This window comes from Heliconius melpomene, chromosome 2, assembly GCF_056956725.1.
Source record: "Heliconius melpomene rosina isolate 202511_hmr_F chromosome 2, ASM5695672v1, whole genome shotgun sequence".
In the NCBI taxonomy this organism is placed as follows: Eukaryota; Metazoa; Arthropoda; class Insecta; order Lepidoptera; family Nymphalidae; genus Heliconius; species Heliconius melpomene.
Window position 1 is genome coordinate 3,912,116 of NC_140390.1, and position 19,727 is coordinate 3,931,842.

The 19,727-nt window shown below is 30.2% G+C and overlaps 2 protein-coding genes across 4 annotated transcripts in view; one reads left to right on the forward strand and one right to left on the reverse strand.

Annotated features, from left to right (window-relative positions):
• The window catches only part of LOC146540441 (uncharacterized), a 47,792-nt gene extending 37,800 nt beyond the window's left edge, over positions 1–9,992 (reverse strand). The window contains exon 1 of the mRNA XM_085200620.1: positions 9,761–9,992. The gene's annotated coding sequence lies outside the window, so the exon portion shown is untranslated. The remainder of the gene's footprint in view (positions 1–9,760) is intronic.
• Positions 1–16,045, forward strand: part of LOC146540442 (methyl-CpG-binding domain protein 4-like) — a 32,050-nt gene extending 16,005 nt beyond the window's left edge. The window contains exons 2-3 of one of the 3 annotated variants that reach the window (XM_085200637.1): positions 6,636–6,670; positions 14,852–16,045. In XM_085200637.1, the coding sequence (XP_085056763.1) occupies positions 14,863–15,576 (714 nt within the window). In that variant the 5' untranslated portion in view covers positions 6,636–6,670; positions 14,852–14,862 and the 3' untranslated portion in view covers positions 15,577–16,045. Of the gene's footprint in view, positions 1–6,635; positions 6,671–14,049; positions 14,153–14,851 lie in introns of those variants that run through there. The other 2 variants (XM_085200652.1, XM_085200644.1) reach the window with 2 other exon arrangements.
• The last annotated feature ends 3,682 nt before the right edge of the window (positions 16,046–19,727 follow it).

Consider the following 19,727-nt stretch of genomic DNA (forward strand, 5'->3'; position numbering starts at 1 on the left):
GACAGATGTTGTGAGACGTGACATGAGAGCCAATGGTCTAACCACCGAAGACGTTAAAGACCGTGCAAGGTTAACCTGGAAGGCAGACCCTGAGAAACGCCGGGATTAATGCCAGAAAGAGCCTCAACGCACTGAAGGTCAAGCAAAACGAAGTCTGCTATAAAGCATTATTTATACATTTTAATTAAAATCGTAATTTAAAACCTATATATATATATATATATATATAAATTATAGGTATTACTTAATTCTAGTAAGACAATATGCGAATAATTAATATTCCAGCAACGTGTATAGCTGGTTTTTAAATTTTAAATATATATTGTAATATAATACTGACGATAGAATGTTACCGTTATGTTATTTCATAAAAATCGTCACTACAATGTCATATCGTTTTTTTATTAAATAACGTAATTAATATTAACTGGTATTTTACATATTAATAATATTAATGTTCAATATAATTATCTATTTTTATTAGTAGATACTTAGAAGAGGCCAGTCCTGGCATAGGAGCACAAAGTGTGACTGTAAACGCGTTTGGTTATGGGTTCGATCTCAACTGGATGAAATGAAATGGCTATTTAAATTTATATTTTCATTTCTTCGCACTGATGTCGAGGCAAACATTTGCGAGTGAGTGAGTTCCGCCACTAAACACGCAATACCTTCACAATTAGGCGGAGAGTTATTAGCACAGTTTAAAAAGAAATTAAAAATATTTCACATCCTATTATTAAGGAAACCGTTGTCGAAAATTCTATATTAGTCATATTATACGCCTGTCAAACACTTTTAGTTATTGTTTCAAAGATATTCTAGAAATATATTTCACTAATAGATATTTTTCTAAATAAGCATTTTAGGAGACATTTTAAGTATTATTACTAGTATATAAGTGAACAATACAGATTTGTTTCATATGCTATGTTTGAAATGCGTTACGAATTACCAGTTTAACACGTTAAAAATTGAAATTTTAATTTTAATAATTCTTGCGTTTTTACTTGTATATATTAAAAAATATTAAATTATATATAATACGAATATATCTATTTAGAAGCCGTATAGGATGCTGTCGTATCGCAGTAGGCAACGGAGTGTCGTAACACTAGGCTCTCTGCCTATCCATCTATAAAAGGAATATAACGTGAAGCTGAAAAAAATACATTATTTATATAAAAAATATAAATAAAATTTGAATTGCATTGTGCCATTTTATATTATCAAGAAAAAAATAAATGCTTTTAAATTAGATACTCTATCGCGCATAAATAATTAAAATAGCTTGTGATTGTCACGGCAAGTTATAAATAAATACAATGGTTGAAATATATTTATTTTTAAAATTGAGTTTTACTATTAAATATTGTAAACAATTCTCTCTTTGCTCGAATTGCAAATTTATTCTCAACAGTTAGCTAACGCACCTTTCAATGTATCAACATCTTTATTTATATAAAGAAGTTCCTATTTTATATTATTATCCTATTATTATTAGGATGCAGGATGAACAACCTCAAGATCAAAGATCTGCTCAAAATTCAAATTATTAATGCCAATTTGATTTTAATTATTAAATTATACACATATTTATTCATATTTATGTGTTATAACCAAAGGATAATATTTTTTTATTATTTTTTTTTAATGTATCCCATATCCTTTTTAATACTTCTAAGAATATGTGTACAAAGTTTCATCACAATCGTTTGAGCAGCTTTGGCGTGAAAGCGTAACAAACAAACTTACATACACATTTATAATATTAGTATGATATATACCGTTGTTCTCGCATAATGGGATAAAATTAATGTAAATCTATTCAAATGTTTCTTTCATTAACGTATTCGTAGAGATAAAAACAATGCTGAATTCTATTAATTTTAACACTACTGACTAGCATTTCACGAACTTCTTAAATGAGCTATTAATCATTTTATGATTTAAAATTTAAATTCATATCGTATTAATAGAAGCGTATTATTTTTTAGAGATCCGCACCTCAAATGGTAAAAACGGAAGGGTTCCTATAAGGGTATAGGATCACTTTGTTGTCCGTCTGTGAAGACTATTTATATCGACATCGCGAGGAGTTATTGAGTAAAAATGATAGTCCTTGACTCTTCAAGTGCAGAACTTTCTTCGCTTTCTCTACGTAGCGTAACGCTAAAAATATATATATAATTGATGCTTCTTCACTGGTTCCTTTAATAAATTAAAAGTGTGTGATTAAAAATCAATACCTATAGAATTATAGATGATAGCTTATCACTTCATGTTTACAACATACCTTGCAGTGCGGCGGTTACGTACGGTTACATAAGCAATAAGTTCAATGATAAGCGTGACGGTTGCCCGTAACTAAATTAGTGCCGTTGTTAACCTTGCATTGCTATATTATGCATAGAGTTTTGCCTTGATATCCTTTATTCTAATTATCTAATTGTCTGTTATGGACACGTGGTTCGTACGTTTTGTTTAGTAGATTTTGTTTTTAGGGTTCCGTACATCAAAAGGAAAAACGCAACCCTTATAAGCTGTGCTGACCGTTTCTCAAGATCATTTATCTCGAATTAGCGTGGAGGTATCATCCTAAAAGTTAGATATTCAGATTTGCGGTAATTTGCATGAAGAAAGAACTTATAATACAACTAAAGGAAAAATCCCAAAGGTGATAACTTGTAGATATTTCATAGAAAAAAGAAAAAATCAAACTTATATTTGTATTTCATTTCATACAAAATGAGTTCATACGCTCATAAATTTAAGTTTATAAATTGCACTTTTTGTTCACTTATAATCTCGAAATAAGTACAGAACCCTGAGTGGAAGAGTCTGGTTCACTCTGGACTGGTTTTTTGTACGTTTAATTATTATTTTCACTGAGTGCTGAACTCTACTTGTAGTAGAGTTCAAAAAAATTACTTTCTTTTATATATTATTTTACAATATTTTTACAATACTACATATATTGTAATATTTTTATAACTTATGGCTTACTTACGTTTATGTTACGTTTATCCTGTAAAAGTTTGCTATGTTTACTTTGTTGTTCTTTTATAATACGTATTATTGTTGTTGTTGTTTTTTTTTTAATTAATTTCATAATAATCTAAGTAATTAAATTAATTTAACAAGTAGCCATAGATCAACAATAAAAACAAACATGTAATTTAAAATAGAAACAGTTATATAATTAAAGCGAGTCCAACTACGGAAGAGATCGTTAAATATGAACGTTAACTTGACCGCGACGTTTTGCACGTTTGTTGGTATTTGAAGTTGTGAGCCAATGACGAATAAGGTCTTTTGCATACGAGGCTTTTTTTTATTGGCTTTTAATTAAAACTAAATTTGTAATATTTTTGTGTGTATACGAGTATTTAATATTTTAATGTTTAAAAAATATATATCTACAAAAAATTAACATTAACATCTTAAGTAAATACTGAAAAATAACTTTGCTATGAGTTTATTTACAAAATAATAAATTTTAATAGATTTTTAAACTAGAAGAAATATTGAATTTATGCACTTTTATATTGACCCAATATGACAAACATTATTTATGAAAATTTAAACGGGATCCCGCAATTAATTTTTTTTATAAGTTTTTATATTTTTTTAAGACTCTGGAATATCTCTGAAATAACACTAATCAATATGACAAGCTTAGAATTCTATACACCAATTTAAACACAGCATGTTGGGTAACGGTCACAAACCTACAGTTTAATAAACTCAATTGCACAATAAGTCATTATAACATCGATATGCAAATACAATCCACATGACTAATGCCTCTGGTACTCCGACCTGGTTGCCATGTCGAACTTGTACGTTGAAACGACGCGACGGCTCCCGTAATTGCAATATTAGATGACGTCATTTCTGGTTTTTAATGACCCTAAATTACACATTTTGTGATATATTATGTAAGATGTTGATGTGTTTTTTTATATAATACAATAAAGTTGAAAAAAAATTAATTCGGATCCAGTAGTAACGCAGTGGCGCGACTGGTTGTGAGGTCGTTACCCACTCGAGGAAATGAAATATTTATTTAAATTTATATTTTCATTTCTTCGCTATGACGTCGATGCAAAGCATGGCGTTGAGTTTCACCAATTAACATGCAACGCCTCTCGAATTTGGCAGAAAGTGGAGAATGGAGTTTCTTAACACTATATTCATTCTGCCTACCCTGCTGTGGATAAAGCTGATTATTAAAGTTACTTATAGACCAGTAATTATGTCAATTTGTGTTGGATTAACAGAATGTCACGTAAAATTCCTTTTTGTCCTAATTTAATCGAGATACTTTTTTAGTACGTTTTTGCTGCGTGTTTTTTCAACTGAATTGATATACTATAAATATAGATTAATTATCGTAAATAGTAAATAAAATTTAACTAATTCTTTTAAAATAAACATGATTGATGAAATATAAACATAATTATAACATATAATTTTATCTAATGATGCGCTAATGTCAAAATTAGCATTTCCATAAGGTTATCTGTGAAGGTTACTAAATATTACTGAAATTGGAATTAATGTAGAGTACATTATGTTTGATAAACTCCACACTGTATCTCTCACACACAGGCAAAGGGAACCTAGTGTTAAGACAATAGGTTCCCCACTTTCTGCCGAATGTTTCAAGGCTTTGCATATTGAGTGGCGGAACTTAACGCCGGACTTTTGCCTTGGTGCCAGAGAATTTAATCCCTCGAGTGGGGAACGAACCTACAACTGCACATTTCTGGGGTAGAAGGGCCACGAAGCCACGACGGTAACGGCTGATAAAATTAACTGTCATAAAAGATGTAATAATTTATATTTCAAGGCAGCGAGTACCTTACAATGTTCTCTATGTATATTCCATAAAATTTATAATTGAAATATTAATCCGTGAAAAACTTTAGACTTCTTTTAACAAACGTATGAACGAAACGTATGAAATTTAGCATATTTACCTAAATTTTGTATTATAAATGAATGTAGATATATTTTTAAATAATGCATTGGAAATAATTCAAATTAATAAAATAAATATAACACACACTGACATATATATTTTTGAGATATACTTAACATATTCCTGATATCCATACCTATATTATAAATTCGAAAGTAACTCTGTCTGTCTTTTACGCAATCAGGCCCAAACCGCTAATTTAATTATGATAAAATACTCATATAGAGATACTTGAGGGTCCCGGGATGAACATAGGATACTTTCTTTTTCTCATATTTGTAATATTTTCGATATCTACCAATATATTAAGATAATTAATTTGACAAGCTATTTATTCCGCCATGTTAATAACAATCGTCGCTACGCGGTGCTAAGCAACGGCTTGCAGAGTTTGTTGTTTTAAGAAAACGTCACCCAAAATGAGTTTGCTTAATACATACATGGCGCGTGCTGATATATATTTGTATACATTAACAAAAATTAGATGGTTTCTATAATTTGATATTCATCCTTATGAAAATAAATATAATAGTCACTTTTAGCATTTCATCTTGATGGAAATTATAGTTTACTGTATAACATTCTAATAAATTATTCTAATATATTAATTAAGATGTCACTGATTCCAAATGACCTAGCCTACGAGTGGTATAGTATGAGTATGATCGACGCGAACGGGCAGATGACTTTGATGATTTTGTAATTTTTTATATATTTTTGAATTACTATTATTTTTTATGTAATTATTTGCTGCTTATAATTAATTTATCTCAGTTCGGTTATCTATACCGATGTTATACACTTAAAATATCGTAATGTTAATCATTTGGGATTTTATTTAATATTGTTCGCAAAAATTAATAATTATTTAATATAGAAAAATGTTTAGTACGCGCGCACGGCAAACTTTAGGTACTTTTTCTAATATTAAGAATTTCCTTTAGTTACTTTTACTTCTTTTGTTTGTTCATTTCGGTTACTCAGATATTTTTTCTAATAATAAATCTCCACTTATTATAATTTTAATTTATTTTAATTATTTAGTCTTATATTTTCACGGGCGTAGCCGCTTCCGGGCCCACTAGTATAATATAGAAAATTGTATAACTATTGTTACATTTTAAGATTTTTAAGTGTCAAAGGGTCCTCTAATAAATGTCTTAATCTAGACAATAGGTCCTATCTATACTAATATAATAAAGCGGAAGAGTTTGTTTGTTTGTTTGTTTGAACGCTAAGATCTCTGGATCTACTGGTCCGATTTACATTGTTTTTGTTTTGTATGAAAGCTGCATTCTTCAAAAGTGCTATAGGCTTTATAACATTACATTATACATATAAACTAATATATTTTAAAGTACTTTCTAATTTGACATGCAATTTATTCTGCCATGTTAATAACAACCGTCGCGTCGCTACGCAACCGTTACCGCGACATTTTGATATTCATCCTTATGAAAATAAATATAATAGTCACTTTTAGCATTTCATGTAGATTGAAATTATATTTCTATAGAAATTATATTCTTATATTTCAAGCAGGCGTAGCCGCGTCCGGGTCCACTAGTATCCTATAATTTTATGACTTTTATTTTAGTCTCGTATTTCCTTTATAAGTAGTGATTTCAAAAATCATTTTTGTTTTCAGTTCAAATTTTTCGCAGCCAGCTGAGATAATATAATGTGAGTAAATTTATTAATATAATTTTATTTTGCAATGTTCAAAGTGTTTAACATATTCAAAAACTTAAATTCATTCTTTACTTATTATTATTACAGACGTCTATAAAAAACGTATCTCATTACCTCATACTACCTGGCGAGATCGCACGTAAAAATGAAATCGCTGATTTATCACGCTGCTTCACGCTGTATCCCGCACACAGCAGGATAGGTAGAGGGAACCCGTGTTAAGACACTCCATTTCTCATTCTCAGCCGAATTCTGGAAGCATTGCGTTGACTGGCGGAAATAAACGCCGTCTTTTGGCTCGACACCAGAGCGGGGAAATGAAAATATCGATTTTAATTCCTCGAACGGGAATCGAATACACAACCAGTAGCGTTTACACTCACTCATTTGTGCCCCTGTGCTACAACTGGTCTTTATAATTATTTTATATTAAAATGTTTAAGCAATTCTGAGATAAGGGAACTTACAAAAACATTCTTAAAAATTATGTTTTGCAATACAATACAATTAATATATATGCGTAATATTATAAATGTGGATGTGAAAAGAAACAATGACACTAATATTTAAACATTCTAATTGAGGTCATCTTAATAATAATTTTAAAATACATATCTTTTAAATACATTTACATATAATGTATATTGTAATATATTTGAGGCCAGTCGTGGCGTAGGGGCGTAAGCGTGACTGTAAACGTGACAGATTGTGGGTTCGATGCCCATTCGAGGAAATGAAATATTTAATATTTTCAATTTCATCTCAACACGCTCTGGCCTCGTTCCCTCTGCCTACCTCGCTGTGTGCGGGATACAGCGTGAAGCTGATTTATGTATTTTTGTTTATATTTTACTAGTGGACCCGGACGCGGCTACGCCTGCTTGAACTATAAGAATATTTATTAAATATTATATAATATATTTATTTTTATAAGGATGAATATCAAAATATAAGTTCATTTTGGGTGACGTTTTCTTAAAACAACAAAGAGACTTTGCAAACCAGTGCTTAGCAACGACGGTTGTTATTAACATGGCAGAATAAATTGCATGTCAAATTAGAATGTACTTTAAAATATATTAGTTTATATGTGTAATGTAATGTTCTATAGCCTATAGCACTTCTGAAGAATGCAGCTTTCATACAAAACAAAAACAAAGTACATCGGACCAGTAGATCCAGAGATCTTAGCGTTCAAACAAACAAACAAACAAACAAACAAACTCTTCCGCTTTATTATATTAGTATAGATATAAGAAACGTTCATTTAGTAAGTTTCACGGTATGCACATACAAATGAATGCACTTCGCGTCACCTTGAAACAAACTATCAAATCTCTTACGCCTATTGATGTTGCTGAGTGCATTGTTGTACGTATAAATTGTGATTTTAATATTTTTTCACGCTCGGAACTCTATAAACTAAGAAATTACTTAAATTTAACTGATTTTTATATTTTATTGTGTAAATTATGAGGCAGGGGTACAAGTCTACGGTTATGGGTTCGATCCCCATTCGGGGGAATAAATTATTATTTATTTATATTTTTATTCACTCCTGGCCCGGAGGCCGGCGTTTATTTCCGCAAATCAACACTCGTAGATACGCGGGATACAGAGCTATTTTATTTATTTATTTATTTTGTTTATAATTGTTTAATAATAATAATTGTATAATAATAATTGTATAATTGTTTATTTTATCATTCATTTTTATATTTCTATGTAAATATTTAACATATATATATATATATATATATGAACAATAGGTAGTTCAACGTCCAACAATGCAGTGGTAACCTAAGGACCTGTATCAATATGCCAATAAAAAACCTAACACCTTTTTCCAGATTATTTTTTTTTTTAAATTAATTTAAATTTTGCTTATTTAAAATGAACAAAATGTTTATTTTAGCATTTTTTTAATTAAAATATATTTAAAAAATAAATATACTAAATCAAAAAGAACAAAGTTCACATCCCGGTATAATTAAGTCTATTCTAGATAAGGCTTTAGTCTAACAATAACTGGATAGAAATATGTGAGCCGGTTCTACTTCTATTCAATCTCGTCTAGGCTCTCTTAGCCAGCTTCTGTTGTTTCGTTCTATTGTAGATTTACGATTATTTTAACTATTTAACGCTTTTTTTTGTAGGCAGGAGAAAATAGTGTTAAGACACTCCGCTCCCGACTTTCCTTCTAATTTAAGAGGCATTACTATAACTCAATGCCGCATATTGCACTAGAGCGAAAAAAAAAAACTAAATATTATATTTCTTCAAATAGTAATCGAACCCGCAACCTGTCGTATGTAAAGTCACACGCTTGTACCTCTACGCCACGACCCCTACTTAACTTTAATACTTTATTAATAAAATACCAGACCGTATAAAAAATCTCATGAAGATTCTAAGACGAGGTTCTCGTTAAAGTTCCGCATGGCCAATGTAAGCAGAATTTTTTTCGCATTTGCTGACATCAGCCAGGTAGTAGTTCCATAATGGATGAAACAATTAACGTAATACTGTTGTTTGTTGTTATTATTTACGTAACAACTAGTTTTCATTATAAATGCGAAATTAAAATATTTCTATAGAATATTGCAGTAAATTGAAAATTCCGCATATTTTTTATTACATTTTTTTTATATTCATCAATAACAACGATTATTGTACGTTATCTTCACGATTTCATATTTTATTGATGAAAAATAGTGTAAAATGTGAAATTTTCTACAAAGAATCGTGGCAGGGGCACAGAGTGTAGAGTGTAGACACTGTAAAATCGACTGGTTGTAGGTTCAATCCCCACTCGGGGAGATGAAATATTTATTTCAATTTATGTAAATATTTATTAATATTTATTTAAATTTATGGAAATATCCATTTCTTCGCTCTGGTGTCGAGGCAAAACGCGGCGTTGAGTTCTGCCACTCAACACACAATGCCACCAGAATTTGGCAGAAAGTGGAGAGCGGAATGTCTCAACACTAGGTTCCCTCTGCCTACCCCGCTGTGTGCGGGATACAGCGTGAAGCTAACTTTAATTTTAGTTTCCATAAAGAAAAACAGCTAACTCACCTATTTTAATTATACGTCTCTAAGTTTTCTTTTCACATTAACAAACAGAAGTTAAAAATGTTTACATTCACAGTATAACCACTACACTGAGAAAAGTTTATTTTTTTTAAACGGAAACGAGTTCGTCGATTTTATAAACAAAATTAAGTAAATATATCGAGTTTTCGAATTTTTTTTCGTGCGTGCGTGAAACGCGTGCTGCTTCCTCGGAGCAACTGTACGTAGTAAATTATAAAGGAAGCCAAGACCGCTATAGATGCTATAAAGGCATTTAACGTTCATTTCTTTAACTTCTAGTTATAATTTAACTGGTAGTTAAAACTTGCTTGTTTTTAAAGCGTTAGTTAATTTTTGATGAAAATTTTGTGTTTGTTTTTCTTGTTGTTGTTGTTGTTTTTGTTGAATTGTATTGGAACTTACCGTTTGTTTGGCCGGATGTGAGTTTTTTTCCTTATAAGGTTTTAGATTTATACGATTATTAAATAATTAAATGATTTTTTTTGATAGCTAAATATAAATATTAGTTATCTTATGTTATACTTATCGATTAATTTAATACTTGCTGAATATTTCCAATAGTTTCCATATATAAATAATAAAACAAATTTATTGTATATACCTACATAAATAACATATAAATAGCTATTATAGATACCTAATGACCTAAATAAGCATCTGGAATTGATTTTTAACGATTTAATTGCAAAATATTTCTTTATTATGCAAAAAAAATATTATAACAGTAGGTAGGTTAAGTAACCTAGTGTTAAGACACTCCGTCCTCCACTTTCTGTCGAATTCTGGAGGCATTACGTGTTGAGTGGCAGAACTCAATGCCGTGCTTTACCTCGACACCAGAGCGAAGAAATGGAAATATAAACGTAAATAAATATTTCACTTGCTCGAGTGGGGATCGAACCCGCAACCGTCGCGTTACAGTCACACCCTTGCGCCACTGGGCCACGACGGTCTCGTTGATAGGTACTATTTTAAAATATCAAGTGAGTTTTTGCTCCTTTCACTGCTGGTTCCGTATTTAGTTTAGTTTTTTCTTTAAAAAAAAATTATAAAGATATTTATTGATTAGATAATAAGAACATATAAAGCGAAGAGGAAGTATAAACACATATATTGTTTTGATATTCTCATAATATTTTTTTCTTAGAACTGGATTTTATGGCCGTATTATAATTTCTGGTATTTTAAAAATAAGCATTCTATTATATTATAATTTGACTGAAATGAATTCTGCGCTGTTACGGTGTTACTTTACGTCATTAAAACAAGATTGTATTTTTAGGCCGATTGTGAAGCAATCCTAATGAATAGGTACTTAGGTCGTGAGTTCTTTTCCCATCTAGAGCACAATATAGTAAGTATTCTTACATATTTTTATATTTTTAATGTATTATTCCACATTTAAGAAAGAAAAATATTTTTTTAGAAAACGTATAAAAAAATAAAAGTGGTTGGATTTGAACCCGTGCCTCTTGGAAACCGGCAAAGCAATCTAATTAATAAGCAATACGTTTTCAAGATACAATAATAATAACTAGAACACCCGTCGACGGTTATATGTTAATACGTTCTAAGTAGAAACTATAAGTGTGCCCAACTTCATATTCCTTCCTCTGTCCGCGTAATTTTCGTAAAAAGGGGTCCAAAGTTTTCGCTTCTCGTATTAATATATATATGTAGAAAAAAATTGTTTAATAATTTTTATTTATATAATTATTAGCTTTGCGCGCTCTCTACGCTTTATTTTTTTATGGCTTAAATTATTCAGTGACATTGTCTAAAGGTTTTTTTAAACTACAGATCTGACGTGCGAAAATGTAAATAAAATTATAAATATTCATCATTGTAAAAATTAACCTTCTTTTTTCTCAATTAAAATTATGAAACTACTAATATTCTGTCTTTCATACTTTACATAAGTAAGAATTAAGTAAAATTAGGAGCTTCCTTAGTACTTTCTTTAAAGAAATCAAGTTGTATATCATTTACTTAACATTATTTTTTTAACAGAATTTTAAAACATTATTAATAAAGACCCTGAATGAATGGATCATTAAAATAAATTATATAAGATGATTTTAATTAGCATTGAAATAATCTAATTATGATTTATTAATACAGATAGTATAATTCATAGGTAAGTTAGGCGAAAGAAACACTTTCTCACGTTCCCCACCCCCCAAAATTACCAATTACCGGAGCGAGGAAATTAAAAAACATATATTTCATTACACCAAATGGGAATTGAACCTACAACCATCGCGCATACAATCTCACAATAAATAAAATAATGCTTAATGTATATTATTAATTTTAATAATCTTTAAAATATAGTACATATATTACTTAAATATTTTTTCTCAGTGTATTTGAAATGTGTATTTTATTATAACTTGTTTTATACTATAGCGAAAAAACGTAATTTGGCTTAAAAATGGTTCTGGTTTATTTGTACCGTGAATAATTAGGGGATTTCTTTTCTTTTGGTATAGGTAGAGTACAAATCAGATATCTTTTCTATATCCTATTCAATATAGAAGGTCAAAAATATTTGTGGACTGCAGAAACAATTGATTAAGTATTTATGGGGAACAGAGTGTACTTAACACTAGGTTCCCTCTGCCTATACTGCTGTATGTGGGACAGCGTGGTGCTGATTTTTATTTATGCATGCACTTTGTTAAAGTCTCTTCAGTCTATTCACACCAAAATGGAAGAGATATATCTCTTATATACTCTTTATTGTTGTTTTACATAAGGAAATAAATCTAAGTTTGATATTATCTTTACATGCCTATGCCTATGGAACCTCCCAAATATAATAATAAAAAAAACTTGTTTTTAAAAGGTTTTGTTCTTGAATTTTATATTATAACTAGCGGCCCGCTCGCGGTTTCACCCGCGTGAACTATGTTATCATTAATTTCTGTCTCTCTGAGTACCTACGTCCTATAAATGACGTTCATGCAAAATTTGAGACTCCTAGCATTTAGTAACGAATGACAAAGACAAATGTCATTAGTAACGAAGTTTCATACAAACTTTCAACCCCAAAAACAACCTCTTAGAAGTCGAATATTGCAAATTCCCGTCTTAGCGAGCACCTACGTCCTATATATAACTCCTATGCAAAATTTGAGATTCCTAGCACTGGTAATTTCTGAGATTTCTTGATGAGTGAGTGACCTTTCGATTTTATATATATAGATAACCATTATTAACATGATAATTTAAATTTATAATAATAATAATAATAAATTATTTTTTAAAACTTTTAAAGTAAATAGTAATAGAAATACAAAGATACCGCAACAACTGGCCGTATATCCGTAAACAATGGTCCTATTTGTGAGTAAATAGCTAATATTTAAACGACGTCATAATTAAATTTGTCCTGGTCACGTTCACCTAAGAACTCACGTCTTGTAAACGTTCTATATTTTGTAATATTATGTTAAAAAATCAGCTTCACGCTGTATCCCGCACACAACGGGGTAGACAGAGGGAACCAAGTGTTAAAACACTCCGTTCCCCACTTTCTGCCGAATTCTGGAGGCATTGTGTGTTGAATGGCAGAACTCACGTGGATGTGTCTTAATGGGAACTGAACGTAACTGACTAAGGTTCCCTCTATATACGCTGCTATGTGAAAGCTAAAAAAATTTAATGTTAAAAGTTGAAAAAAAGATAAATCGCTGAAAATATAGAAACTACTCATAGAAACGATATATTTGTTTTTTTGATATTAACTTTGAGGTATTTTTATAACTTGCAAATTCCAAAAGGGTTTTATTGACAATGTAAATATTTTTTTGTATATGAATTTAAGTATAGATTTTTTTTAAAATTTTAAGTAGGTATTCTCTTCTAATTTTCATTACAATGTTTAAGATTCTCATAAGTTTTTATATATGTAATTTTTTTATTTATTCTTCAAATTTACACACAATTAAGAATAATTAACGAATAAAATTATTATATTTTTTATAATAAAGCTAAAGAAGTTACAATTCTATTTGGATTATCAGCTTCACGCTGTATCCCGCATATAGAAGGCTGGGAAGAGGGAATTTAGTGTTTAGACACTCCGTTCACCACTTTTCGCCGAATTTTTCGCCTAATTAAAATATTTTAAATAATAATTCATTCTCCCGAGTGGGGATCGAACCCACAATCGTCGCGTTACAGTCACACCCTTGCACCGCTGGGCCACGACGGTATTTTGATTATGTCTATGTCTATGTTTATTTTATTATTAAAAATATCTTAATCTGTAGGTACATCTCATATGGTTTTGTTATTTCATGTCAACACAAGGCTACAAATATGACTGTTTAACTAGTTTTCATTGACAACTTCTTTCAATATGTTTAGGTAATTGACAAAATTATATTTATATATTTCCTTCTTTTCAACAAAACAAATTTCCATATATGTAGTATAATAAGCAGGGGTGCAAGCGTGTGGCTGTGACGGCGACGGTTAGTGGGTTCGATTCCCGCTCGAGGAAATGAAATAATTCATATTTTCATTTCCTTGCTTTAGTGTGGAGAAAAGAGCACCGTTAAGTAACGCAATGCCTCCAGAATTCGGAGGAAAGTGGACAGCGGTTTAAGACCAGGTTCCACTAGGTTCCCTTTGCCTACCCTGCCATATACGGGTATAGAAGTTAAAAAATTTGTTATATAGTTGATTCTTACAAATGGCAGGCTCGTAGAGTACCTAAAACATTACGGCGCTCTACTTAAAGAACAATGAAACAAGTCAGTCATTATATTTTGACTACAGGTAGTGTGCCTCATAAAACATAAACGTGTTTTAAATGTTCCATCACTTCCAAGGAATTGTTTTACTTTAATTTAATATGTACTGTTGCTATATCCCACACACAGCAGGGTAAGCAGAAGGAACCTAGTGTTGAGACACTCTCCACTCTCCGCCGAATTCCACTAATGCGAAGAAATGAAAATAATAAATATTTAATTTCCTCGAGTTAGGATGTAATCCACAACCAGTCTGCGCCACGAATGGCGTCTTTAATTTAATATATGACATGTTTTCTTTTTGTTTTAGATATATGAAGAATGTCAAACGAAGACTGCATTAGCCAATTTTTTAATAATGAAGACAATATCACACTAAGTCCTGATAGGATTTCGTTGGCTTCTTTAAAAACATTAGAAACATCTCAAGATATAAGTGGAACATCACAGGAATCTGATACGGATCTCAGTCTATCTCAATTAACTATAGAAGAGCCCGAACCGTTACCAATATTATCTTTTTTCAATATATCTCCTCGTAAAATGCCGCAGTCACCACACTACGTCATCGAAGAAGAATTTTCGTCCAACCCCTGGGCTATGTTAATAGCAACAATATTTCTTACAAAAACATCAGGAAAAAGTGCAAGGCCGTATATGAAAAACTTTTTCCAAGAGTACCCAACACCGTATCACATCCTAGATCATCCTCCGGAGAGTTTGGAGAGATTTTTTGAAAAGCTAGGCTTAAAGAAACGTGGTCAAATAATTTGGAAATTAAGTTATCAGTTTGTTTCAGCCAAATGGCGGAGAGCGAGTGATCTTTGCGGAATCGGAAAGTATGGGGAAGATGCGTACAGGATATTCTGCTTGGGCCACACAGATTTGGACCCTGATGATAGGTATCTAAAGCTCTATTTGGATTGGCTCCGGTCTACCATGTTTATGGAAGACAATGGCGTGACTGATTGCGAACACGTAATCGAAGATCCGGTTTTGAACTATTATAGAATTACTCTACGAAATGGCGTTTAGTGTATTACTCATATTTTTCTATTATATATTTTTAACCTGTATTATATATTGTATTGTATTTTATATGTTATCGTTATGGGCGTAGGAAAAGGGTAGGAGGTGTTTGGGGGGGGGGGGGGGAGAATGGGCCCATATCAGCATAGTATGGTGCCACACATGTTTACACAAACATATCTCTTCAAAGCTAGAATCCAGAAAAGAAAATCTCTAAATATACTCATGGTTATTGTAATTTTCTGTTTTCTGACAATTAACAACAAAATTGGCTAAGATGTTATAAATACGCATAAGAAACTATTTTTAGATAATGAGTGGTTAGTGAGTGTTGTTAGTTGTATTATATTTGTTAAGCAAGTTTTAGAATCTGTGTCATTATAAATAAAATAAAAAAAACAATTTTTATATTTTAGAACCAAATTAATTATATCTGCCTAGTCTGTTTATAGCTACTACTAGCGGACCCGGACGCGGCTACGCCTGCTTGAAATATAAGAATATAATATCGATAGAAATATAATATCAATCTAGATGAAATACTAAAAGTGACTATTATATTTATTTTCATAAGGATGAATATCAAAATGACGCGGTAACGAACGCGGTCGCGTAGCGACGACGGTTGTTATTAACATGGCAGAATAAATTGCATGTCAAATTAGAAAATATTTTAATTTATTAGTATATATGTGTAATGTAATGTTATATAGCCTATAGCACTTATGAAGAATGCAGCTTTCATACAAAACAGAAACATAGTAAATCGGACCAGTAGATCCAGAGATCTTAGCGTTCAAACAAACAAACAAACAAACAAACAAACAAACAAACTCTTCCGCTTTATTATATTAGTTCTAGTGGACCCGGACGCGGCTACGCCTGCTTAAACTATAAGAATATTTATTAACTATATTTTCAGTTTTCAATAGAATTAGTAAGAAAATATAAGCTTAAATAATCAAAAAGAATAATATATTAGAAAAAATATCTGAGAAATTGGAAACCAACATAAGAAGTAAAAATAACCCGTACCTAAAAACTACCTAAAAGGATATTTTTTGCCAGCAATATTAAATAAAATAAGAAGAGAACCAAAGTATATTTTAAATTAATTATAAACAGCAAATAAAGTTCGAAAATGTAATAAAACCATCAACGTCATCTGCCCGTTCGCGTCGGTCATACTCATACTATGCCGCCCGTTGGCTAGCTCATTCCGAATCAGTGACATCTCCTTAATTATTTATTACAATGTTATATAGTAAACTATAATTTCAATCTAGATAAAATGCTATAATGTTTATTTTCATAAGGATGAATATCTAAATGTCGCGGTAACGGTTGCGTAGCGACGCGACGGTTGTTATTAACATGGCAGAATAAATTGCATGTCAAATTAAAAAGTACTTTAAAATATATTAATTTATATGTGTAATGTAATGTTATATAGCCTATAGCACTTCTGAAGAATGCAGCTTTCATACAAAACAAAAACAATGTAAATCGGACCAGTAGATCCAGAGATCTTAGCGTTCAAACAAACAAACAAACAAACAAACAAACAAACTCTTCCGCTTTATTATATTAGTATAGATTTATATACAAGCCTAATACGTTTTGTAATTCATATTAATAATGTTTTAGTGTATAATGTCAAATATTTAAATTACAAAAAAAATATTAAATCGAATATATTGTTAAATCTGTTATTTACAGACTCTATATTTTATTTGTATTATGTTTTTTTTATGAATATTTATAATAACCTAATTAAATAAAAGTAAAAATACACCTGTTATTTAAAGAACTGGTAGAATAACATAAAGTATTATATGAGCAGAACTAAAATAACCATCGATCAGTAACTCGCAGGACACTGTCACACACTCAACTTATAACGAGTAAAATGGCGACCGGACGTCCAATGTGATACATAATAAATATATGTATATATATAGCTTCCTGTTAGCATATTTGATAGTAGACACAGCAGCTTAGACAGAGGGAACTTAGTGTTAAAACACTCTGTTCTCCACTTTCCGCCGAATTCTGGAGGCATTGCGTGTTAAGTGTCTTTGCCTTGACACCAAAGCGAAAAAATGAAGATATAAATTTAAATACATATTTCATTTCCTCGACTAAGCATCGAACCCACTATCAGTAGCGTTTACAGTGATACGTTTGTGGCACCGTGCCACGACTGGCCTCGTTATATTTGTACAGATTATTTTTAAATATTGATTATATAAAAAAAGTTTTAGGAACAATCTTTTTAATGTGTTATTAATAATGTTTGTTATTAATTGTAACTAACTATAGACTAATATTATAAATATTATAAATGTGCATTCTTAGAGATGTTAGAAAGGAGATAGGATATTTTTCATTATATTTCCTTTGACTATATTATAAAAATAAGTTTAAGCGAGCGAAGCCGCGTTTGAGTCTCTAATTATAAATAAAATTATTGTGTATGAAAACTGAAAATCTTAAATAAATTATTCTTTTATATTATACGTTGTTTTTGTGGTTTTATATCTTAAATTTTTAAGTTAACTATCAGTTCAGCTTAGCGTGCCAGTTGAGCACTAATCACTTCGCCAATGTCACGTTGTATGGAGAACACACAAAGGAGATTATACAGTAAAAAATTACATTACACAATAGGAGAATGCAAGTCAAAAGGAGGTCCAGTTAAAGTACTGCCTACACCTATAAAATAAAATAAATATATACATGGACATGGGTTAGTAATAAATAGTAGTTTACAAATATATTAGTTTATAGTTTAATATTATTATATCTAATATATTTACATAAAAAAATACAGAGGACTTGGAGGAGGACAAACAAAATTAACTATAATATCCACGAATTTGAGAGAACAAGAACAAAACATTCTTAATAAGTCGAAAACAAAACTTAATTTGATAATTAACATAAAATTAATAAGTTGTATTTAAATTGAGAGTTACTTAGATCACTTTTAGTGCTAAGGCCGCCTTTGTGACTTTATAACCCTAAGAATTTCTATATGAATTCTATCAAGTGTACAATAAAGACTTTTTATCTTATCTTATCTTAAAAGCAATAATACGCTAATAGGGAATATTTTTTATTATATTTTTTTCAACAAAATCTATAATAAAACAATAATTATAACCTATAATTATTATTTACTTAATTAGTAGAAAATATTGTTATTTGTCAGTTTCTAGCTAATTTCCCACTGATAATGGGAATTTGGGAATTCTCATCCCACTGTTATTCGGAAGAATAATGAGGATAAGTACTTAGTACTTACAGGTGGAGGTTATAATTTAAAGTTTTTGCATATTCGTAAAGTTTTGCATATACTTTATCGAATAATCAAAATGTAGTACAAATATTAGGTTAATAAATAAAAAAACAAAAATCGACACAAAACTTTTTTGTGCACTACGTTTTCCTATAAGTAAAAAATAATATTATAATTACTTCAATATGAAGGTTAGTTATTAGAGAAATATGGAATTATTGGGACTCATATATCAATTTTACTATTCAAATATATTATTTTCGGAGCCAGTAACCATTCGGCTTTTAATAAATGAACTCCAATTTCATTTTGTTCTGTGTGATTAACAGTATTTAGTGTTAAGACACTCTCGTCAACAAATATACAAAAATTATACAGTCGTATTGATAACCCTTTTCTTTTTAAAGTCGGTAAAATATCCAAAATATATAAAAAAACGAAAAAGATAAAAATATATTCTAATTATTTTTTAATCACATTACCTTCTTTAAAAATATAGCAATAGCTTAAATTACGGTCTTGCTATATTATATATTACATTTTTAGGAAAAAAAATAACCTGGATTTGTCTTCATTCTTTTAATAAGTATTTTTCACATACAGCCAGGTAGCCAGAGTTAACAGAAAAAATATTTTTTTTATTTATATATTCCAACTCAAATAATAAATCTCATTTGAGTAATATCTTTTTACTGTAATTTTAATTTAATAAGTGATCCCAGTAAAAAGAAATCTTTTACTTATATTTTATAAAACTATTGAATAAACAATACACAAAAATACTCAACGAAAATATATCCAATGTAAAGTTATAAATTTTGCAAGCATAGCAATCATTTTAGTGTAACAAAATTTT